Raw genomic sequence first — 24114 nt, 5'->3', positions numbered from 1 at the left:
AGGGTAATTCTAGAGTTGGCTTGTTACTCTAAATTTTGGCCTAAATCTCAGCAGTATGGGCAGCCAGCTACACTATATACTGCATGGTGCACAAAATATTTAGCAGTAAACAATAAACATAATTAAACACCCCACAGCACGGCATCCAGCTCCGATCCTCCACCTTCCAATTCCTCCTCCTCTCCTTTGACGAGGAGGTTTCTGCCGAACAACAACATCAGTTACAAAACGAGCTCCAAACCCTGCGTTACCCGCTCACAATCGACGGGGCGTTTGCCATGTCCGCTGCCCGCAACTCTCGCTTGCAATTCAACAAAGCATCAAACGCACTAATGCGAAAGAAGGCGGGGTCAACGTCAAGTGTCTCAAGCACCATGTCAAGCTCTAAGTAATGTTTATGCATAGACTGTAGATAGTGTTAGGTCTATCTTACTCAACTTAGGTCTATCTTTACTCAAAATGAATAGCAACTTATCTACCAATAAAAATGTATCATGGATCCGTCAATTTACTGTATGGCTGCCATGCAGTGCACAAATTTTTTTACCATTTCCATGTTAACACACTAAAATATACCATAACTCTCAAACTGTTCACTTGACTGCCTATTTTAACCAAACACTTCATTATTTCATCACAGTCGAATATCGGGCACCAAGACATTGTTTAAGCAAGCCAAGAGAAAAGCTGGGTTGAATAAAACCAATCGATTCTCGCGACTGGTGATGACTGACAGCAAAACTAAAACACTTTACTACCCAGCAAGTAATGGGAGTGGACAACAGGGTTCTAATGCTACATTGGGAAGGTAGGTTGTTGTTAATATCCTTTGGGGGTTGGGTTGTTGTATCCTTACTTCAGGGGGTATGGTTCTTTCATACTCTAGGAAGGTTGGGTTGTGGTTTTTGTGTTTAGGGGGTGGGTTAGATAGTATTTACTGTTTTTAATTTATGCTTTATCAGAATGGGTTAGCTATGTTTTTGGTACGTAGGCATTCAGTGGGCAATCTCTTTAGCATTTAAGAAAGTCATCCTAATTTTAATCCTATAATACTCGTATTAACCCATTCAAATCTCCTTTTTAATATCACTTAAAACCCCTAACCCCACTTTTACCCACAGAATGCCCCCCATTGACGAAGCAATGACGAAAACATTATCCGATAAAGACACGATGAACCGATTGATCCAACGTTCGTGCGAGGGAGATTATCAAAGGTTGGGGTTGTTGAACACAGATGGAAACCGATATCGACTATCAAGGGTTAACCGCATGTTCTCAGTGTGCAGGAGGTATGATAGTGGAATAGTAGTGTGGGGAAAGATGGGACACCTCCAGCACATAATATCCAAGTATTCTGATCATGTTTTAAACAATTAACAAAGGTCTATGAGAGTCCTGAGAATATAGTTTTATAATTCTTTGAATTTTCTTTGTTTACTACTAAATTGGACGAGAAAATAGAGGTAAAAGGTGTCCCATATTTCCCCACCCTACTGTGTATCATTTATGTTTGCTACATATATGTTGTATTATTCTTATATCTATCTCAAATTTTTTACAAGGCCCTCAAACCACAGGTTTGGACAGACCTACAAGCATTGAATTAAAAACAAAACAATTTAAACATTTTATTTTTAACATTTTTTCTATTTGTACATAGATTGGGTTTACATTTAGTTAAAAGAAAGTTTTACTTGTAATATAAATGGGTTAGCAGCCAAAGAAGATCCTTTTTATGTATTAAAAATCTCTAAATAAAACCCTTTTTACCTTCCCCTAGTTACCCAGCTTGTTCAGTTGTTCCAATGAACATGTCTGATGATCAAATTAAATCACTCGCACATTGCCACCACCAGTCTCGATTCCCATCCATTGTATGGTTGCATCCAACTACTAAAGCTGTGCTTATGAGAAGCAGTGGGATTCGAACCAGGACGGCCAGTTCGCTGTTTAAGCATGGACAATCTGCACCGATGTGTAAGAATCTGTTATCTTTGTAATTCTTGTTTTAAAAAGACTGACTGCCTGTGACCTTAGGATACAGGACACATGTTTGGGCTAGACGCTGCTATCATTGGGGGTGTTTCTATACAAAGAAATTTAACAGCATATTCATAAATGGGGCTTGAATAAGTCTTTATTGAATCAGAATTTTTTTAACTAAAGTGTTACATTAAGTCTGACAACATAAAAAATCCAATTCTCCTAAAAATTGCTCCATGGTAATAAAAAACTTTTTTGAACCAACCCATTTTACCTCGACAATTTGAACTATTATATTATGCTGATAACAACAACAGCAGAATATAACACACTAACCACAATCCCTATGCACTGAAGCAGTGTCTGATGAAGGGACAGCAGGATCAGGAACAGAGGAGGAGAAATTCTTGATGAAGATCGCATCTTACTCCACCCCAATGAGTCGACCATCCTCGGAATTATTCCGTCCCGATTCACTCAACAGTTTGTCGAGTACTGGCACAGATGATGAGGTGAGTTATTGTATAGTAGTTTGATAAACTTTGTTATACACTTCTGCTACAAGGCTTAATGTCTATATAAAAAAGTTAATTTTGTCCCAACGCTTGGAAAAGGTAATTCTTCCATGCTAAAACATTTTCTTTTTTTAATTTTTTTTCCATATTATAAATGCATTAGAGTCACTTGAGGACACCACAGAGCAGCACACGTGGGCATGGGAGTGCACTGACGAGTTCGTTAAGAAAACCTCGAAAATGGGGAACACTCACAAGATCAAATGGAAAACCAGTTGGAGAGAGAACATCACCCAGTCCTATGGTAAGTAGCATGTTTAACAATATAAGTCATTATAGGTGTAACTTTATTGCATTATATACTAGTAGCATATTGTGCTTTATAGCATTGAAAATGTAACTTTATTGGAGTATATACAGTTTGAGACAAAATCAATAAATATGCAACCTTTTATGCTATTTTTTCCTATACTCTTAAAACAAATTTTTTTTTATTTTTCCTAAATTATAACAATATATCACATTAGACATTACTTAACAAAATCCTAACCAGTTCTCATGCGTTTCAATTTCTACCTAATGCCCATCCCCTTCAGCTTAACTCTCGTTCACCAAGTCCACTAGCTACCAATGGTGGTAGTAATGGAACTATTGCGCAATCAGCCATGTACCATGCTATGTCGAAACAAGCAAAGGTTTACGTGTTTGGGGAAAAGGCTCAACTGAAGGTTAGTGTTTGTAATGTTGGCTGTTATGTTGTGTGGCGGGTAATGGTAGGTTTAGACTTAAGTTTATATAAAAAATCATAACAGATTTTAAATCCAGATTATGTACTTACTACTTATATAATGCGGAAAAAATCTGCCTAAGTTGATATATTGAACCATTAGTATACTGGACTATCTGACTTACGGGAAATAGTTTGGGTATTTTTATTTATTTTTTTTTACTGAAAATATTAAAAGTTAAAAAAGCGATAGATCAACTCTGGCTCAATTCCTGGGGCACGCTATAGAACTTCACATATAGAATAAAGGTCTGGGTTGTTTATTGGCATGACAAAATTGCAAGCGAAGATTAATATACGATTAAATAATGTTTAAATTGTTTGTCATAAAGCTAGCAAAATGCACTTTTGATTGAATTCATAAAAAAATGTGTGACATAATTATCCCAAAAAAATCTGAAAATGTACAAATAAAGTAATTATAAAATATAGGTAAGAAGCAAAGCAGCAGCATTGTTAGATTAAATTTAGTTATTTTTAAGTGTCCCACAAGGTGCTGGTACATTAACAGGGTGCTCACATGCATATAATGGGTGACCAGGGGCGAATACAGTACCAGTGGGGCATGGTCTGTGATATTTAACATACATCACACATTCGTAATACATGTTACACTGGTAAGGATCGGCGTAAAGACCATCAGCTTTTCCCTCGCATGTGAATACATTTCTATCATTTTCACTGATTATTTCAACTACAGTAGATTTAGCGTCGGTAGCGACCTCCCCGATCCCATACATTGCAGCATTTCTCATCTCGCACCAATACCTACCAGCGTCGGACGCCTTTAGACCAGTTATCACTAAACTGTTGCCTAAAAGGAAAAACATAGAGTTGATTTTATTACCTTCAATTGCGTTGAATGCCTATAAGTAAAAACACACTAAATGCACAAAGGTAAAATACATTAAAATTCAGTTTAGCAAAACACATTAAAATGCAAATTAGATAAATACATATAGAGTTGCCACATTAAAAAAGTTAAATACATTTCTCTATACATTGGCTTGTATCACCACCTTACCACTTAGTGATGCTCTGCCTTTCCAATCCCCATATGGAACATACTGTGTTGGCGTTGGTCTTGAACCTGATGTTCTCGTATACACCATGTCATACTCTGTATGTTGGTCGTTGGTTGGTCCTTTGAACCAAGCTACATCATCACAGTGGGAACCTGTGCAACTTTAAAAAGGGAAATATTTAAAAAAATATTTTAAAACAGTTATCAAATAAATTTCGTAAACTTGACTTTCCAAAAAAAAGATTACAAACCCAAATATATATAATTTTATTGATCTGACAAAAATGTAAAAAAAAACAAGTTAGGAACTTAAGCTCTCCCTTGTACTCACTCGCAATCCAATTGAATATCGGCTCCTTCCTCACCAACACTGTTGGCTTCAATGGTAACCGAGTGCAACTTGGGGCTTTCATGTCCACCACGTACACGCAACACAACCGACTTCATATCAACTTGTTCCTCACCCATGTTACTTCCTTCAATGGCAACTTGGCACCAGTAGTTATGGTTGTCTTCTCCCTCAACCTGTTGAATTTTATGCTTTTAAAAATTGAATTTAATTATTTAAAAAATAGTTAAAAATCTTTTTGGAAAACAAAAGTTTGGAAGCTGGAACCTTCACAAAAAGTAAAAACACACAAAAAAACTATAAAACATGTTTTTTTTCATTTGAAACCTTCACACAAAAAGATTTACAAATACTTATTTCACTTTTTCACCTTTGTAAATACCAACGAAGGAGATGAGTTAGCAATCTGAAGTCGGTTCAGATATTCGATTTTTGTCACTTGTGCGTTCACACAAGATTTGTCCTCCTTGGTGTACCCTGTACATGTAAATATCTCTTCAGCATACCGTGGTCCATCTCCTTGCTTCCATGTTACAGTGACTGGAAGATCCTGCCCACTAGAGATGGTGTAATCGCATTCTAAGGTGGCAGAGTTGCCCAAGTAAGCCGTCACTTCTTCAAACTGAAAAAATAATTTTTGAGTTGAGTTTTAATAAGGCACTAGAATACAAGATTTTTTAAAATACTACAAAAACTTTAAAGCACAAACTGGAATTGGAAATCATTAATAAAAAAGTAGTACTAATAATTTTTGAAAATTTTTAAAAGCAAAATGAATTTACTGTTAATGTCACATCCACTTCTTGTTCCACAATGGCCACAGCATTGCCAATAAGACCAACATACACAAAACATAAGGTTGCCAAAAACTTCATCATATTTCTTGTATCTTCTCAAAGTTGTGATTCTGTATCAAGCCCCGCGTGCTTATATAGCTTGTAATATGTGATAAACAACACGCGTTCACTCCACTAAGATTGCAGATCCAATATTTGACATGTGATAAGACAACTTTCTCAACAGAGATTGTTTGCATTTGCAATCTCTTGGTTTATTTTTGAAACCACGCCGGTTGTCGTAACAATTTTACAACCCCCCATGGCTGTCTATCCTTTGTCGACTTTATTTAGCAACCAGGCGTATCTTATATAAAAGTTTACATAAGTTTAATATTAGTTAAAACAAGTTGACGTAACCTTAATATTAGTCGTTCGAAGCGTTGAAATTAAACTTGTGGTTTGGGGGTGTCAGTTTTTGAACAAAATATTTGTAAACCTGTCAATTCTACTTATGTAACCCCAATCTGTAGGGTACAAATCAATAATAGGTTTTATTGTAAAGCAGGTGACATCCTTTGATTTACGTATTATATCACTTATGCAAACATTACCAACAAATTATGTCCAGATTCAAATTTCGTAATTATCGTTCGTAGTAAAACACCCAGCTATGTTTGGCACGCAGTGAGTCATCAAATTTTATTTGAATTTTTTCAAGTTATGACGTCATATTATCAACTATAAAGTTACATATTTCGAAAATTGTTAGTGTCGTAATCAGGATGTGATACAGAAGTTTCTAGAAAGTAGGTCGGTTAAAATTAGTCCTTCTTTCAAGGTCTGTTTGTGCAAACACATTATGACGTGATATACGCCTCGTAACAATGGCTGACAATAGAATAGTTGTGATGTCATAAACACATGACATCATAGGGGATAAAAATATTTTGTCGGTGATTATTTACCAAATGAAATACCTGGATGTTTTACAAATATTGCGCAATAATGTAACTTGGGTGAATTTCTATACATAAATGTTTTTCTAACACATATTACTTAAACCATGAGGCTACGATAATAAGATTATAATATTTTTACCAAGTTTTAACTTTTGCATATTGTTTAAATGAAATTCTGTCTCATTTTTTGGGGGAATCACATTTTTACAGAAATTTCTGTACTTACGAACAGGTTTAACCAAATATTTTTATATTGGTAAATTGCTCATCTGATAAAAAAACGTAAGTTTTATTTCTACCTATTATAATATGCCTGGTAGCAACAACTAGCATAAATTATATTTTTCACAGAATTTAAAACATGAACAGCAAGGCAAAGTGATGTTCGTTCCATTGGACATCACAGAACCGAAGCAAATTCGTCTAAGTTTCAAATCGATGATCAAATCCTGTCTACCCCCTGAACCCCCACCCTCCACCAACCCATCCACACAACCACAACAAGTACAAGATACTGGGTTTAGGAAGGATGTAGAAGACTCCGGATGGCTTGTGCAGGTGATGAAATGTATTTTAATATGTCAAAATTGAGTAGGTTTGTTTTACAAGAGTTGTTTTGACATTGACCTGAAATTTTTCGGTTGAAAGACTTATATTTGTTGTTGTTCCTCTTAAAAAAAATAGTCCAAAAAGTTTTAGTACGCCTGATAGGTTGCTGTTACATTCCTACTCACTAAATACACATACTATATGATAAATTTTTATTCCCAAACTTCTAAGTCATCATTTTCCAACATTTTCCAAAAAAAATGACTTTTAAACTTCCACGTTTAACTAATAATTTCCAGATTTATTTTTTAACAAATAAATAATGACCACATTTACTCTCAGGTATCCCAGTTATTAGAAGTAGCTGGAGCAGTGGTTGACGTGATTGACATTCATGGTGGTTCAGTAATGATAGCAGTGGAAGATGGTTGCGACGCTGTGCCACAAATATCTTCATTAGCTCAAGTTATGTTGGATCCACACTATAGGTTAGTGGTTGTTTTCACACAGTTTTCTGCATAATTTTTTATATATTAAGGTGGGAGTCCTGAGGATATGGTTTTATAAATTTTTGAATGTTTACTATTAAATCTGACGGAAAAATAGAATGAAATGTGTCCCATTTTCCCTAACCCTACGATATCTACATAAAAATTTATTAAGTTGGGGTAATAGTACAAATGTGGCCCAGATCAAGGCTACCTATTTTGCTATTTAAAGTACAATTGAGGTAAAAGTGTTTTAAACAAATGCGGTAAAATACATAAATTGTTTCCATTTAGAACAATTGAAGGATTCCAGACATTGATACAGAAAGAATGGTTGTCGTTTGGCCATCGTTTCAGTCATAGGAACCGATTTAATGATGTTCAATCTAGTGGATTCACTCCTGTGTTTCTACAGTTCCTAGATGCAGTCTACCAGGTGTGTAAAATGTAGATATTCATTCTATTCTATATGGTTAAGGTCCAGCATGGCAACAGACCTGATATTTAATTCAGAGTTGGCCCATTACCCTAACACTTAGAATGACGATGTGTTGGAGCAATGTCCATTAATTGTTTTGCTCTAGTACACAAACGTGTAACAGCATCGAGCATCGAATCCGGTATCCTATGGTTAATTTTAAACGCTTAAAACCATAGTTTCCCTGGCACTATCTATTCTATGTGGGTAAGATCATGCAGCTTAGCATGTCATAGGTCCTAGGATCTAAATACATATACCAGTACAATAATTTACACTCACAACCACAATACATTCCAGTTGATCAACCAGTTCCCGATATCCTTTGAGTTCAACACCACATACTTAGAACTTATAGCTTACCATTCAATGTCAAACCGGTTTACCACTTTTCTACTGGACTCTGACTATGAGAGGTTAGAAGCTGGTATCTTGTTTGAGAAGAAGGTTACTGGTCGATCACCAGGAAAGAACTCTTTGGCTTCATCTAGTTCAACATCTCCTCCAGGTAATTGCTTATGTGGGTTGAGAATGTTTTTGTGGAAGAAATTGTTTTAGAATTTGTAATGATCTATAGATATCTTTCATTAGATTGTATATTTAAGTAAGTTTCTGCGGTGGGGCAAGCCAGGGGACATGTGGGGTTTAAGCTTTCCCAGTATCCATAACATCCCAATTTGTCCAAAAAACTCTCCTTGTTGATAATGTGGGTTATTATTTTTACTGAGTATTTACACACCGTTTTGTATTAATTTTAAAACCAATTTTATTGCAAAATATTTGAAAATAATATTGCTTTAAATTACATTTTATTACACATCAGAGGTTGTAGCAAAATATTAACATGTTCATTTATAACACAGCGTCACCAAGTTTCAACACACTCCGGCCATACAAGTCACTGTGGGATTACATTGATGCAGCTCATAGGAAATCACATCTGTTTCTTAATACGTTTTATTCGCCACAACATCTATCGTCTCAGGTGAGTGTTTAGAAGTAACTGTAAAGTGTAATGTTAAAAATAATCTGCATGTGTTAAGAGTTATCAAAGTGTAGGTACTATTTGGAAAGAGTTAATAAAGAAAATGGAGTTTGTAGTTTTATTATTAATTTTTATTTTATTATGTTATTTTACTATTCACATTACCTGTTATATTTAATTTTAAAAACAAATTCTTTGTTGTTTAAAAGTACAAATCTGTTTTTTTTTCGAAACCAAATAAATTACTAAAAAACCATAATATTCTATCTTTAAACGCTGTCAATTTGTAGGTTTTGCGTCCAATACACTCCATGTGTCGGTTAAAACTATGGCCATACTACATACGTGAAGCATTAGGTGAAGGACCACCATTTGATGGATCGCTTGGTGAATTAACTTCCGGTACAAGTCATAATGAACAAGAAGCTACTGAGGTATTGTAAAAAAAATGAAGCTTTTTTTAAATGTTTTTTCATACTTATTTTGAAAAAAAAATTACCATGTATTAGTAACAAAGAACATTTTACTTATTTCCCCACAGTTTACAACTTTACAACAATCTTTTATCAATTGTATCTTTAATATTTGTATTTTCCAACCATCACATAACATTTTATTTCCATAATACTTCCTATTCCCCCACAGACAAGTGAAGTATGGGGAGGTGTCACTGGTAGGCGGGTGGTCAATGGTTGCTATGACAACATTGCCGATGCTCAACCGGACACTATCAAGTAAGTTGGTGGTACTAAACTACTAACTATTTTGAAAACTTAAAGAATAAACACACACAAGTCTTTGGATTCGTTTTGTGTTGAAATATTACTTTTATATATGTTATTGCTGCTAGGTGTTTTAATAGTTTGGAAGAAATCGTGTTTTTTGTAAGTTATTTGATCCAAATAAACAGTCGGGAGGTTGTAAAGAAAATGCTGTTTCTCTTACTAAATTATAGAGTTCTACCCAGGCATTTTTTTTTCAATTTTTAAATCCCAACAGAATGCTACTGAGCCAGATTGATCGATTACAAACAGAGCTTGGGGTTCCCGTCGATTCATGGAATTCAACTTGGAAGGCGATAAACACTTCAACTCCTAAGCGAGTACGTTAACCATGACTTTTTTGACTGTTATAATATTATAATGATAATATTTATTTATCTTCTCGATTAGGGGGATTAAAAGATTAATATTTTATTACCAAGATTAAAAAAAAACAAAAACGGAAAGACAGGATATGGAGACAAAACAACAGTTATTGCAACACAATCACAGTTAAAAACATATTTACGTTTAATTGGAAATGTGGTCGCTACACCTAGTAGACAAACAACGAGCCATATTTTGTTTAACTGATCTCATAATGGTGCAGACATGAGATGTTTAAATAGTCAAATCTAAGTGTCACATCTTGCTTTATTAATATTACTCCTATCTTTACTTAATTGAAACCTCGTTCAAGGCTGTCTGTTCTTTTATCTCAATCTCAATCATATTTAAACTTGTTATAAGCTTTGTAAATTTGTTCATGTTGCTTTGTTTGCATTCTCCCTTTACTAAGAACTTTATCTTGATCTTGTCTTGTTAATTAAATATTAGCCAACTTACGTGAGACTTGATTTATTAGAAGAATGTTCCTGAACACACAAAGCAAGCACGAAGTGAAGTTCGAGCGTTGCACAAACTAACAACAGTCAATGTTATTCATAAGGTGGGGCTTGTGTATGTGTGTGTCTATGTGTGGATAAGAATGTGTGTATTAGTTATATATGGTACGTATATGCCTCAATAAAAATTCGTTATTAGCATTTTTAATAGGTTTGGCCAAGTTTTTTAAGTAATTGGAATTGTGTCATTTTTTTACAGCTTTTTACCAATAACACTCCTGACTTTATAACGGGGTTTGAACCATGTTAAGTAGTTTGTTTTGTTAATATTTGTTTGCTTGTTATAGCTTATTTCGTGACAGGTTCCACATACAATGTTTTTTTTAATACTTTATATAAATCATACCAAAACTATCTTTGGAAATCCAAGATATTTCATATAAATAACATTCATTCTCTTATTTAACTGTATTTGAGATGCATTGACTGTAGCATCCTAGGTTTCACAAAAGCTTATTACATTGTTAGTAATCTAATACCATCTTCATATAACTACATTGTATACACGTTGCTATTCCACATTTAGCTAATATGGATAAAACTAATTGTATATAAGCTCAGTTAAATGGTCAATTGTTAAAACAGTATAAACATTTTTCATATATTTCAGTAATCTTATTTTTACAGTAGTTGGTTTAATTGCTCTAACAGTGTTGTCTATGCTTTAAAAAAAACACCTAAAAATGATGTAAAATATCTAATTCTATGAGCTTCCCGAGAATAAAAATAGTAGTTATCCAAAAATTTAACTGCATATAAATAATGCTGGCAAAGTGTTTCAGTTCCTATTCAAACTTTTACATTTCAATAAAGAACCTTACTCTTCCTGACCCCTTACAGTGTCACATATGTTTAAAATAGCATTGTCTAGTTCTAAAGGCCCAAAAATATTTTACCCAAATTAGCAAAATATTATTTATCCAAAAAATGTGTGTTATTTATCCAAACAAATGCACATAAGTAGTATTAGTAAAGTTTTGCTTTCATTTAAACTTTGCATTTCATTTAAGAACCTTCCCCAACCTAAACGTCGAATGGTGGTGTCTGTAAGTCTATAACAGCATTTTACTTTGTTTATTTCCCAGCCTCAAACAATGTAAACCACCTGTGTCATACCTGTCATCCATTCTAAGTTACCTAACTCACCTACATGCTTAACCATACTAACATATTCTTCAAACAGTTAAAACCTGTTTCATAAAAATTCCATCATTTTTAACTTTTCAGTAGAATTATAAAAGCTAAGTAACTTTTATTCATATAGCTGTTTTCAAATTGAAAAATTACTTTTGTTAACTTCCTTCAAATGTTAAATGGATATTTTACATTTTCTTTAAACAGTTCAAACCTGTTTTATAAAAATTTCATCATTTTTAACTTTTCAGTATTTTAATAGTTATGGATGAAATATAATCATTAAATTTTGTAGAATTATAAAAGCTAAGTAACTTTTATTCATAAAGTTGTTTTCAAATTGAAAAATTGCTCTTGTTAACTTCTTGCAAATATTAAATTAATATTTTAGACATGCTTCAAACAGGTTCAAACCTGTTAAAAATTCTATTAATTTAACTTTTACGTATTTTAGTAGTTATGGATAAAATATAATTCTAAAAATATAAAAAATAAATAAAGCAAACGAATTTTTAACTTTTACGTATTTTAGTAGTTATGGATAAAATATAATTCTAAAAATATAAAATATAGTAAAAGCAAATGAATCGTTTTTTTATGCAGTTTACAATTTTTAATTGGAAAATTGTTGTTGTTAACTTCTAGCGAAACTCTCAAAAATATTATTTAACTTTAATCAGTGCTCCATAACCTGTTTACACGATATCTTATGAGTTTAACAAATTAATTATTGATTACTTTCTTGCAAATTACTTTTTTTACCTTGAAGAATGGATTCAAAAGTTTCAAGGCTTTTACCTACTGCTTCGTATAAACATGGTTTACCCTTTTTTGCAACCTTTTTTTATTTTATTTTTAATATTACCACCCTTTCCTTTTTTTCCATTATAATTCCAATCTTTTTAAATTTATTCCACTTTTCCAATTTTTACAATAAATAATCTCCTTGTATCTGATAAACAACCAGGCTATGGACTTCCTACATTCCCAACAACTGTTGCCTCAACGAATGCGAAGTGTGTCTGTAGCTATCACTTCATTCACATCATCTTCACCTTATATCAGGGTAGCTAATGATCAGCCATGCAACCCAATACGTTTCACTCACCAACAAATCACTAAACAATTTCTTTCAAAAATTTCTTTCGTTTCTGATTTTTGAAGCCTCAGTTGGACTTGCGTGTGGATTTGTCAGTTGCTGTGTTTTTTGTTTTTTTTATCTTTTCGAGTTTTTTATAGAAATATTCATGTTTGTATAGAGATCAGCTATCAGAGAGGAAAGTGTTAGCTCGGAAAACTGGACCAATCCACCTGAGATTTTGATCAACTCTGTCAATGATACAATGGACACGACTTCTCTGTATGACCAGTTCCAAACCTCAAGCAAACCAGAAGTGAGTGGGAAAATATAAGATAAATCATCTGTTTATAAATGAGTTCTTTTCAAAATGTTTCATTATCATATATTTTTTGAAGGCTGCTTAATGTAGGTGCCTGAAGTGTTTATTATTTTGTTCTGCAGTGCTTGTTTTTCTGTTTATTAACTGTTTTTTTTTAATTAGATTCATCATCATATATCTGTATTAAATCAGTTATTGTAGCCACCAGAACAAATTTCTGTCTCCAGTCTTTCCTTTAAAGTAATTAATAATTTAGATGTTACTTTTACTGGTCAAGTATATAAAAGCAAAATAGTTGTTAAAAATCAATTCCTGTTTACAGGTTCGTACATATGAGGGATCACTATGGAAGCAAGGAGCTTACATGAGAGGATGGAAACCAAGGTTCTTTGTGCTCGATACAACTAAACATGAAGTAAGATTTATAATTTACACTTAGGTCTTTCACATTATGGAGATATAGTGCTGTGGGGTGTAATAGATGCTTTGAACACATAATTTTACACCTTTTCTAAACGTGATTTTAATAATTACCAGCTCTTGATTTTAACAAGTACCAAATAAAATTTCACTTTTCTTCACAAACTAATTCACAACATAAATATATTACTTATTTTAAATTTTGAAACCTAATATGTTTTAGTTGCGGCAATATGAGAACAGAGGCGACAATATTTGCAAGGGCATTATTGACCTGAAAGAACTTGAATCAGTTCAACTAATGGATCAACCTTTATCAGGTGCGCCGAAAGGTGCCAGTGGTAAAGCTCTATTTGAGGTAAGGGATTTTACTTTAGCATGCCCTAACATTGTATATGATTATAGCAACTACAAACAAGTATAGGACTGTACTAGCTACAAATGGGAGTATAGGAGTTATGTGAATATACCAACTACAAATTATAATAGATAAGTATAGGAGTATACCAATTATGTCATGTATAAAAGTATTATAGTTACAAATTTATTTTGTACTTGTAGGTAAAACTGTCCAAAAGACAATATCACTTTATTGCTGAGAATGAACAAGCGGCAAAAGATTGGGTCGACAATCTCCAATCTGCTCTTTGATCTTCTTACTCTGCCTCCTCATCACTGTGATCCTGTTTCTCCCTGAAGTGATCTCCAAGCGATTTTATCTTGCCTACCTCCCGTGGGAATATGAGTTGGTGCACCTGACGCACTACAGACATGGGATTTTAATCAAATAGGAAATAATTGAGGACTTTTATTTCTTTCCTTTATTTGCGATACAGTGTTAATTGGGTGAATCTGTTATACATGTGAGTTTGATTACATTACACTTAAAGAATGTTAACACGTACACACACAAGCACATTTCCTGAAGGTACAGTCCTAGTTTTGTAAAAGCTCACTGTCCTATTATGGTATACATTCTAATTTTTGAAAAATGTTGTTTTAAAACCTTTTGCCCTTTTCCAAAGTTGATGTCTCTGTTTCACTGGTCTTCCTACACTTTTAGTACTTTATTTATTATTCACCTTTTAACTTTTTGATGCCTGGCTGGAATTTGCGCCAAATATTGTCCTTAATTTAAATGGTCTTGGAACTTTGTCGAACACAAAGGCATATTGCTGTCTTTTGTCATGGAGAATATGCAAACAAAATCTGTGCTGCTTGAATTGCTGCAATAATGAGAACCAGAGCCATTGATGGAGCTACATATTCTCCCATGTTACTTAATTACGTTAGTTGACATTGCTTTTTGTTAGGTATGGGGTTGATATTAATATATACATGTATGAACGTTTTACAGTGAATAACTGCCCGAATATGCTTGGTGTACTTCGCTTAAAGTTTTAAAATGCTTGCTGCAATAGCAACTTGCTAATAAATTCCTCTAGTAAGCAAACCTTCCTTTCTGATACAGTTACATTCCAGGCCTACCTCAGATGTAAGAGCATTGCATGTTGCAGTCCTATATATCTCTTTCAATACCAGACTGCCTTTGTTTCATAGGCATACCAATGGCTTGTTTTGTATAAGCCTGAAACTTCGTTTTCAGCATGCATATCCTCGCTGTAAGCTCGTAGCATAAGGAAGCATGGTACGCAGAGGTACCCAGGCTTTTTAAATAGCCTACATTCGTTGGACTACCTAAACGCGCAGTTGGTTATAGTACAATTTCGCTTACAATGCGATATAACAATTACGATTTCAACAAAAAACTGCGATCCACTAAAAGGTTATAGAAATTAAATATGGGCGTATTCGGTGCGTTTCCGTAGCTTTTTCTTCGCTCAGCGGTGTGTGTATCATTAGAAACTCACTTTCGATTCGTCAGAACAATTTTCTTGGAAAACCATCTCCTAAACGCACAAACCGCATTTAGCGAAAAAAAAACAACAGAACGAAACATGCAAAAGCCTATATAGCCTACCTTTTATTGAGTTCTTTTGCACCGACATCGCTTGATTAAAATGAACGAAAGGCGAAGGCGGATGAGATGCATTGAAACAAAATTCTTCTGCGTTGAATCCTCCGGCTGCTGTATCGCGTTCTGGTGGCGTAACTGGTCTATCTCCTGCATGTTAATATAAAGACCAGTTGTGAGGTGTTATACCGTTAGTGTATGTGAAACACCAGCTTTCTATAGTACGGGATTGTGCAACTGATTTATTTGAATAAACGGTTCCATGTCACATAAAAGTTTTAGTAGTAAAACAAGAGTAAACTTCTGCAATTTGCACATACAGGTAGCATGCGTATCTATATAATATATACAACATACCGAAATGCATTACGAAATCGTCGAGTACAGATGACGATCGTTTGGGTGTAGGTCGTTCATGCATTTCAACATCTGGCCATAGCGCAGAATGCGAGGAAGTTATATGATGATTATGGCGTTGTTCAGGAGCAGGGATGGACGTTCGCTTTTGTGCGCTGTACGACACCTGCAGTTTTTGCAACTCTCGCGTTTTTTCTCGAAGTAAAGAGTTCGCCTGGGAAAAGTAATATATATTTGCGGTTTCTTTACTTTTCTCTTCCATCGCAATTTTTGGATATAAATAAATACCTAAAGTGGCGGTTTATGTGCCAGTATATGTCACCATTACAGAGAAGGTAATGTTAGTCAGAAAATAGAACAAGCGGTCTGAATGCAACCCATACTTTTCTTCCTACCTCGGTATATTGCTTCTGTAACTCTTTGAACTCAGCCTTGGTTCTCTGCAACTCTGCGTTGAGACCTTTGGATTGAATTTTCCAGTTTGATACAAGCTTATTCGAATACTGCTCGATTTTAGTGTATTTTTCGCGTAACTTCTTAGACTCGTATTCCTGAAAGCAGAATGGCATAGTTTCACATTCTGATATAAATATACACGAACTTTAAGACTACAACAATATATTTACTTTATAAAGCTTTTCCTGGCGTACTTGAAACATCCAGAAAGCGATTGCACGCGTACATATGTCTAATATAACTTCCGGTTTCTGGCCGCATAGCGCCATTGATTTGTAAGATTCTGAAGGGTTTATGTCGACTTGGACGAGATCAAACTTCCCAGCTAGTTGTGTGCTGCAAACGGGGCATTTTCTATCTTGAACTGCTGTCGGGAATATAGGAGCAACGTGGTTATTATCCTTCAGTGAAGTAAATATATATATGCTAATATGAATCACATCTGATTAGTTAGGACATAGCAAAGCAAGTACACCAAGTAAAAGAAGATTGTTTAGCATTTGTACAGACCACGCTTTGTGGCGTTTATGCAAGGTATTATCGTTATAGGTAATTAACTGATTAGTAGATGAAATAGATTAAAGGTAAAGTATTTACCGCGTAATCTTTCTCCGTCGTCATGGCAGAACATGTGAGAGCAAGACGTAACCCAAGCTTTGCCGGTCACTAAAACTTTTCGGCAATTACGATAATTACAAACGACTTGTGAATCCATTATTTCGACGGTTCTTATAGTCAAATTAAATTAAGAAAGCCAAGAAGACGATATCTCCAACAGTACTATTAAGGAAGGCGATATATCAACAAAACTTACCCACTTATTTGCCTTTATAACTTTAAAAATAATGAGAAAAGCGTAAAATTTTCAAAGATTTCTTCGGCGAAATATTTCAATGGTGACGTAACAATGGGCTTCATATTTGAATTTTATTTAATATAGAAATCATATACCTTTTTAAGACTCAACGTGTTCTGGCTTTTTGACGTGAGATTTTCAAAGAAATTAGTACAATGCAAAATCGACTTGTACATTGCCGTACATTGGATTCGTATGACCAATAACCAAACCACGTACCCAAATTTTATAAATCTGCTGACGAATGTTCATTATCATGACGCACCACAACCTTAAAAATACTGTCCTCTGATTGGCTGATCGCGAAAGTAGCACCGAATTTGAACAAACTTAAGTGATTTTGGAGAGCAGAAGGTCCCGATGATCGTTGTTGTTTTTACTGCTACAGTAGAGTGAATCTTATATGACCGGTTATAAAATAACACAACTGTGTAGTAAGAGCCTGCTTAAGAATTCCCCAGATTAAACTAATAAATATAATTCAGCTACATTTATGGATAAATTTATTTTAAAAGTCTGTTACGTTTTCAGTTTACTCTAAATTTGCTTCATAGAGGAAATAGGTTGACTATACCTTAACCTAATTCCGTGTTGATAAACATGTTATGTATCAAAACTTTCTACCTAAGACACATTAAAGTTATAAACTTTTTCTAAAAGGCCCACTTTATAGATCTGTTTGGGTATATTTCTTAATAGCAAATGGCGAAAGTAGTTATTACCGGTTTTGTATATTTTTTGTTAAATGATTGATTCGAAATGATACAATAATTCTGGTGTATGTAAAAATAAAAAGTCGAAAGTTTCTATTTGGGTCAATGGTTCGGATTCAAAAATACTAAAAACCTTGAATGAGAAACAGAGTTTCTTGCTTTCTTTCAACATGGCTAAGAATTGCAAAGGAAAGCATAAGCCGAAGGCATGTAGACCGATAATACTACAACGAAAGCATCCACTTCCAAGTATTTTATCTTCTTTAAAACAAACTAATGCTGCTTCAATGAAAACCATTGATCCTGAAAGTGAAGTAGCTGCTACAAAAACTGAACAAGTTGCTGAACTTACAAGTGAGGATTTGTCACAAAATTTACCCTCAAACCCGATGTTCTCTTCTGAACAGCAACCCACCACAGTGAAGCACGAACAGCAAGAATTAACTTCTTCCCAACCTTGGAATCAAACTTCTGCCTATGAAAATGATATTCAAATTAAATCCGAAAATATTCTTTCAAATGCAACCTCAAATCCACAACAAGGAAATTTTGGAACTTTTTTAAACACTCAGTTTGTACAATGTCCACCAGGTTCCCAAATGAGCAATGTCATGATTAAGCAAGAACCAGGAAGCCATCAGTTTGTAGATACATCTCAGAACATGGGTATCTACCAGAACCATGGAGCAATGAAAACAATGTACCATTCTGTGCCTAATGTTCAAATGAGCAACATGGACCCTTATAACCAAACAGTGTTAAACGAAGTCCCCCTTACAACACAGTCACAATACCAAACACATGGAAATGTTGGCCAATGTAACCAGTTCACTTATCCGTATGGATCAATGTCAGAAATGCAGGCACATTCGTATGCACCCAACTATTACCAACAAGCCATTCAACCAAACGCAGTGCATTCTGGTAGAGCATAAAAGATTTTTTATCTATTTTTAAAACCTTAATTCAAAATAACGTATTTTATAAATATGTTTATATTTTGCAATCATACCATACCTTCGTATATACATATATAATATATATATTATATAGCCTATATATATTTGTAATCTAAAAAAGTCAGTTAAATAGCTATAACAGTAAGTTAAAGTGTATGTATATAAAAATCTAATTCCTAACCTTATTTTAAGGTCAAAACATGCCCCAACCTCAACCTAGCGCACATTTTCAAGCTACTAACCAACTTGGAGTTCAAATGCCACCCAATGCAAGATACCACATCCAAGGTTTTTCATCACAAGCTAATTTTGTTGATCAAGCAGTGGACGACAGTCTCACTAATATAACATGGTTGGGAAGAATGGGAGTCAACAATTTCATGCCCGTTCCTATTGAAAGGGATCGTAAAGTTTATGAGGTTCTGTTGTTTATTTTGTATTTCAAAACTACAGTTAAAGACTTCTAACTTTTTAAAATAGAGGGAAGTCATTAGCCATAACCAGTTAATTCCTATGACACAAATCTCTCATTGGTTGTAATCTTTACTAATTATTGATTAATGCAGTGACAGTGTATACAAATTCAGGGTAGGCTTGCATTTCCTGTCCAACCAAGTCCGGTGCCTATGACTGGAATTTTAGAGTAAAAACATAATTACACAAAACTTTTGATAAAGAAGTGATACAAACCAAAGTTCCAATGTTAAGAAACCTTAAACAGGCTATTTATCATTCTATCTTTACATTTAAAACATTATTAGTGTTTTGTTACAGAGAACTGAGAAGCGAGGTAGACCCCCGTATTCATACATGGCTCTCATACAATTCGCGATAAACAGCAGCTCAACAGGGAAAATGACTTTACGACAAATATATCAGTGGATTGAGGAAAAGTTTCCATACTTTAAATCCGCCAAGCCAGGTGACTTGTGTCTTCTCATATTGAAAATAACAACATATACGTAAGACTTACTAAGAACCTGAAATTACTGTAATGTTAAAGTAGGTACGATTTAAGAATATTGTAGCAGTGCTTCACTTGGCATAGTAAATAGTTTAAAACCTGTTTTCTATCCATTAATAAAAAAAAATAAGCCACCGTGTGATACCGCCATGTGATGTTTGTATAAGTATTGTAATATTCACCAGACACCAAAACCTCAGGTGTAATTGTCTTGCATATTTCTCTTCATATAACTGTAGGCTGGAAGAACTCGATTCGTCATAACTTATCACTGCATGATATCTTTGTACGTCAAGTAACAACTGGATCTAAAGCTTCTTATTGGACGCTTAGATCGGATCTAAATATTCGACCTTTAACATTGGACAGTGTTGTAAGTAACATGGCCTGTTGTGGTTGTTCAAACACATTAATAATTATTGTACATATATACCAATTACCAACATACGACTTTTTTAATTGGTCTAATTTCCAATTATTTTTTATTATTTATTTCTAATTTTTTATTTAATGTAGATTCATAGTTACAGTTTACATATCTGTGCACTGTACTCACAATGATTCACAAACTTAATTTTAATGTTTTAATTCAGCGTGGCACTTCACACCACACGTTCCAAGACACAAGCAACCCACAAGACCCATCATGGTCCCTACAAACTGTCATGCAAGGACAAAAACCCATCTTACCAAGATTGCCACAGAGACCTTACATTTTACTTCCAGTGCCTCTTATTAATGTAAGTAGTAAAATAAAACAGTGTAGCAGATTGCGCATTTAACACAACTAAATACGTTATATAGTAAGTTAACCTTAACAACTATGGTTTTTAAATATATCCCTGGCAAGATATAAACTATATACAATGTTACTTTAAAAATGATTTGTTATGTTTATTTATTAGAATGGTACCAATGACAAGGACATGACACAATCAACCACAACTGTTGATGTTCAAACACCATCTGTGTACAACTCTACACCTCTACCAACACTTCATACAGATAAAGATAACAGGAGGTATGTATGTGATATTATCATAATATACCAATTCTGGCCTGAATCTCAGGGTGTGACTCACTGTAGGATTTTACCCATGTAGAATTCTCTCCAGCGTAAATTGAGTATGTATACTTGTAGGTAGTTAGAAGTTTACATTTAATTAACTGTTGTTTATTTTTAGGTTAAGTTCGCAAGATGGATCTTCTTTTCTCACAGATTCAGGATTTATTTCTGATTTGAGTATGTTCACACCTTCTAACTGTAAGTATATACGTATTACAATGCTAGGAGTACTAGTCTAGGTGTTGGGTAATAGACCAACTCTGGTCTAAATCCCAGGTCCTCTGGATCTCACCTATATGGAATAAGACAGTATCACAAAACTTGTTTTACAGTGGATTTCGATATATGCACAAATTAGCTAGAACAAATAAATCTGTGATCGTATTTGAATATTTGTATACAGGTTTGCTCAACTCTGTAGAGAAAAGCTTGCAGAAAAAAAGTGCTACAAGTGACAGCAGTCCTTTACTATCACAAACTCAAGTATGCGTTCGTGGTGTAATATATTCATAAATATGTTAACTAATTGTAATAATAGGTGGAAGGGTTTTAGGCTTGAATTTTCGGAACTGTAATTTTCGGTAAAGATTGGAAACAACAGATTTATTTTATAGGAATGTGTGTCTAACTATCCCTGCCTCTGTATTTTAAAATGTTTAGCACCTATGACAACAGCTAAGATTGAAAATTGATTTGGTTTAATATGGGTTAGCAGTATGCTGTCAGAAAGATGTTAATACATTTTTGTTATAAGGTTCTTTCTGGAAAAAAGGGAATCACAAAGAAGTCACGAAAGGAGCCGCTGAAAACACTCAATGATTCACTTAATTCATCGCTCAACTTTGAAAAGGTTTATATAGTTTTACTGCAAATGTTGCAGCAGAAATAATCCACAACTATATAACTGCTGTTTTAGACCCAGCTCTGTGTGTTAGCATTAGCCTTAAATTTTGCCATTACACTTAAATAATATGTGTCCTAATTATTTGCAACATTTAAAATTTTAACAAGGATTATTTGCCCTTATATTACAGAATGAAGACACATCACCTGGGAAACTTCTTGCATCCCATTGCAGCCAATTTCTTGTCAGCAAACAACCTGTAAAGAAGGAAAAGCCAAAAACTCCTGAATTCCTTAAGAAATCAGCAATGGGTTTAACAGAAGACAGTTTTGATGAAATGTTAGAGGATTTGGGTTCACCATTTAAATCCTACTTCACTAAAACTGCAGAGGCGGAAGCTTTTTCCACTCCCCGTGCCAACACTGGCTCCAGGAAGCGCAGATGCTCCTGGGGATCACCAGAGTCCTCCAAAGAGGTCCAGAATCGAATCAAAACTGAAAATGAAGTCACTTCATCTAACCGGAGCATTCGAAGAGTGAAGAGTTGTGTTGGCGACTTAAGGCAAAATTATGCAGATGAAGTGAAAAATAATTTAGCAACAGTAAAGACAAAACAAGTGCCTACTTCCACACCTTTGAACAAGCAGAAGTGGCAAAAATCAAAAGGGTATTAAATTATTTCCTTATTTATAGTTTTTTATTTACCATATTTGTATTTACTTTCAGGTGCGATGATATGAACATTGAAGAAAACAAGGAGAATGTTATGGAGTGTTTCCAGCAGGGCACCAAGCATACAGAAGAGCATTGGGATAAGGATGAAAATGGTCATCACTCTATTCCATCTCCCATCCATTCAACATCAAAAAATCCTGAATTTGATTTCTTCCATGACCTTATTGGTTCAGTTTTCAAGACCCCTGATAAAAGATCAAATCCAGGATCCAACTTTGACAACTTAACACCTGAGAGAATCCCACTATGTGACATCACACAGCGGCAAAAACCTAATCCAGCTGTAAAAACTGAGACAGCCACAACCTCTGACTCCCTGGGGCCACCACCAGCCCTGCTGTCCCCAAAATTCGAACCGTTAGACACAAGCTTTAGCAAATTGCTAGACATCAGTGGTGGCAGTGGTACTTTTAGTAGGATGAACACACATTTCTCTGATGTAGCGGATCTTAGCTTAAGTTGGTCAAATTTCTCACATTTGTAGCTTGGTAGCAGCCATACAATTGTGCAAAGACTAGTTTTGGTATGTGATATACCTACATTCTACTTTACCTAACCTAAAAGTATTATTTACCCGCGAAGTCTAGATGTTTCCGAATATAACAGAGTGAGTACGTGGGTTTTTGCTTCTGAATGTTTTCGTTTTAAGTTCCTTGATATTTTTTAAGTTATAGTCAAAAGTTTTATTTTGGCTTAACTTGTTTAATGTTATTTTATTCGTTTCCGGTCTTATTCACTGTCAATGGCATCTCTTTTTAAATTGATTTTCTGTACAAATTTCCATGGTGCTTATCCACATTCAGCTTAAGTTAAACTTAAACCGGTCTTCGCAATATCTACCCGCTCTGGTTTACAGTTTTTAATTATTTTAAAACAGCAATATGTTTTATTTGCATTTTGTCAGTGTTTGTAGCAAATACGATGGTTGTAGTGACTTTTGCTGAATGCTTTGCACATTTTTGTTAGCGGTGGATCTCCCTTTTATAAGTAATTTAACTAGCCATAGCTACGAAGATATCTAATGTAGCTTATTTACATTTAAACAAGCCATTTTAGTGTAGTTGTCGCTAGGGATGCACATTACAGAATTTCGAATTCATGAGATTCGAATCCTTTTGTATTCGAATCTTATTACGGGATTCGGTATTCTGTTTAATGACGTCATTACACGTCATCTCATATACTATATTAACAATTTTTGAAACTTATTAATTTTGAAAAAAAATATTTTTGTGTTTGTGGGACTTTCGAGAGTAAACGTTTCGTAACGTCTTTTCATAGCCTGCTATACGTTTCATGACGCAAAAACTACTCAATAGTACAATTTTTGATCATTTTACAACTCAAGATCCAACAAGGCTGTTATGAATGGGTCAATAAACTGACTTTTGTGGGTAAAATTTTTTTTTCCTATAAATATAAAAAGATTCGAAATTCTAGATTCGGAATTCTAGATTCGAATTAAAGTATTCTAGGATATCCTAGAATACCTAATTATTCTGTAATGTGCATCCCTAGTTGTCGCATTTATTTCTTCAACATACCTAAAACAGATTGTATAGATATATATATATATAATATTGTTATTGCGTTGTGTCACAACAAATCTAATCTATTTTAACATAAATACGCATTTCAAACACGTAATAAACCATGCCTAGCAAGTGCAAA

The 24114-nt window shown here is 34.3% G+C and overlaps 4 protein-coding genes across 5 annotated transcripts in view; 2 read left to right on the top strand and 2 right to left on the bottom strand.

Annotated features, from left to right (window-relative positions):
- LOC100185666 (myotubularin-related protein 13-like) overlaps positions 1 to 14972 on the top strand; it is a 27139-nt gene extending 12167 nt beyond the window's left edge. The window contains exons 22-43 of the mRNA XM_018811528.2: positions 138 to 388; positions 641 to 808; positions 1122 to 1292; positions 1784 to 1980; positions 2344 to 2498; positions 2665 to 2805; positions 3098 to 3229; positions 6751 to 6957; positions 7291 to 7436; positions 7731 to 7872; positions 8215 to 8422; positions 8778 to 8899; positions 9190 to 9333; positions 9545 to 9633; positions 9899 to 10001; positions 10526 to 10609; positions 11576 to 11611; positions 12667 to 12765; positions 12959 to 13093; positions 13422 to 13514; positions 13743 to 13877; positions 14081 to 14972. Of these exons, the coding sequence (XP_018667073.2) occupies positions 138 to 388; positions 641 to 808; positions 1122 to 1292; positions 1784 to 1980; positions 2344 to 2498; positions 2665 to 2805; positions 3098 to 3229; positions 6751 to 6957; positions 7291 to 7436; positions 7731 to 7872; positions 8215 to 8422; positions 8778 to 8899; positions 9190 to 9333; positions 9545 to 9633; positions 9899 to 10001; positions 10526 to 10609; positions 11576 to 11611; positions 12667 to 12765; positions 12959 to 13093; positions 13422 to 13514; positions 13743 to 13877; positions 14081 to 14170 (3048 nt within the window). The 3' untranslated portion in view covers positions 14171 to 14972. The remainder of the gene's footprint in view (positions 1 to 137; positions 389 to 640; positions 809 to 1121; positions 1293 to 1783; positions 1981 to 2343; positions 2499 to 2664; positions 2806 to 3097; positions 3230 to 6750; positions 6958 to 7290; positions 7437 to 7730; positions 7873 to 8214; positions 8423 to 8777; positions 8900 to 9189; positions 9334 to 9544; positions 9634 to 9898; positions 10002 to 10525; positions 10610 to 11575; positions 11612 to 12666; positions 12766 to 12958; positions 13094 to 13421; positions 13515 to 13742; positions 13878 to 14080) is intronic.
- Positions 3533 to 5795, bottom strand: LOC101242226 (hemicentin-2-like). Its single transcript, XM_004225943.4, has 5 exons — positions 5444 to 5795; positions 5032 to 5283; positions 4644 to 4837; positions 4313 to 4473; positions 3533 to 4102 (listed from the first exon to the last, which is right to left on the bottom strand). Exons 1-5 carry the CDS (start codon positions 5537 to 5539, stop codon positions 3756 to 3758), a joined length of 1050 nt encoding a protein of 349 aa, XP_004225991.1. The 5' UTR covers positions 5540 to 5795; the 3' UTR covers positions 3533 to 3755.
- On the bottom strand, positions 14611 to 17827 carry LOC100182488 (E3 ubiquitin-protein ligase CCNB1IP1-like). Of its 2 annotated transcripts, none has more exons than XM_002128705.5 (6): positions 16905 to 17827; positions 16478 to 16674; positions 16247 to 16402; positions 15852 to 16065; positions 15501 to 15644; positions 14611 to 15429 (listed from the first exon to the last, which is right to left on the bottom strand). In XM_002128705.5, the coding sequence occupies exons 1-6, from the start codon at positions 17020 to 17022 to the stop codon at positions 15401 to 15403; spliced, it is 858 nt and encodes a 285-aa protein (XP_002128741.1). In that variant the 5' UTR covers positions 17023 to 17827; the 3' UTR covers positions 14611 to 15400. The 2 variants fall into 2 exon arrangements, with proteins under 2 accessions (XP_002128741.1, XP_018667082.1); XM_018811537.2 differs by having other exon boundaries at positions 16478 to 16671.
- foxm (transcription factor protein) lies at positions 17826 to 24114 on the top strand. Its single transcript, NM_001078525.1, is given in 12 exon segments — positions 17826 to 18800; positions 19028 to 19254; positions 19610 to 19757; positions 20039 to 20172; positions 20393 to 20539; positions 20705 to 20820; positions 20984 to 21063; positions 21269 to 21348; positions 21620 to 21715; positions 21900 to 22375; positions 22435 to 23504; positions 23962 to 24114. Coding segments are annotated over 11 exon segments (2751 nt in total). The 5' UTR covers positions 17826 to 18046; the 3' UTR covers positions 22928 to 23504; positions 23962 to 24114.

This window comes from Ciona intestinalis, chromosome 4 (assembly GCF_000224145.3).
Source record: "Ciona intestinalis chromosome 4, KH, whole genome shotgun sequence".
Lineage (NCBI taxonomy): Eukaryota > Metazoa > Chordata > Ascidiacea > Phlebobranchia > Cionidae > Ciona > Ciona intestinalis.
This window is presented reverse-complemented; position numbering and strand designations above follow the sequence as displayed.

Bases quoted from the DNA above. Each gene is read 5' to 3' on its own strand.
- LOC101242226 (XM_004225943.4), bottom strand. From the start codon at position 5,539: ATGATGAAGTTTTTGGCAACCTTATGTTTTGTGTATGTTGGTCTTATT. The intron at 5,284-5,443 runs GTAAATTCATTT...TTATTTTTTCAG, and splicing joins AAGTGGATGTGACATTAACA to TTTGAAGAAGTGACGGCTTA. The intron at 4,103-4,312 runs GTAAGGTGGTGA...TTTTCCTTTTAG, and splicing joins AGGCAGAGCATCACTAAGTG to GCAACAGTTTAGTGATAACT.
- LOC100182488 (XM_002128705.5), bottom strand. From the start codon at position 17,022: ATGGATTCACAAGTCGTTTGTAATTATCGTAATTGCCGAAAAGTTTTA. The intron at 16,675-16,904 runs GTAAATACTTTA...TATTCCCGACAG, and splicing joins CGACGGAGAAAGATTACGCG to CAGTTCAAGATAGAAAATGC. The intron at 15,430-15,500 runs GTAGGCTATATA...TTGTGCGTTTAG, and splicing joins GCAAAAGAACTCAATAAAAG to GAGATGGTTTTCCAAGAAAA.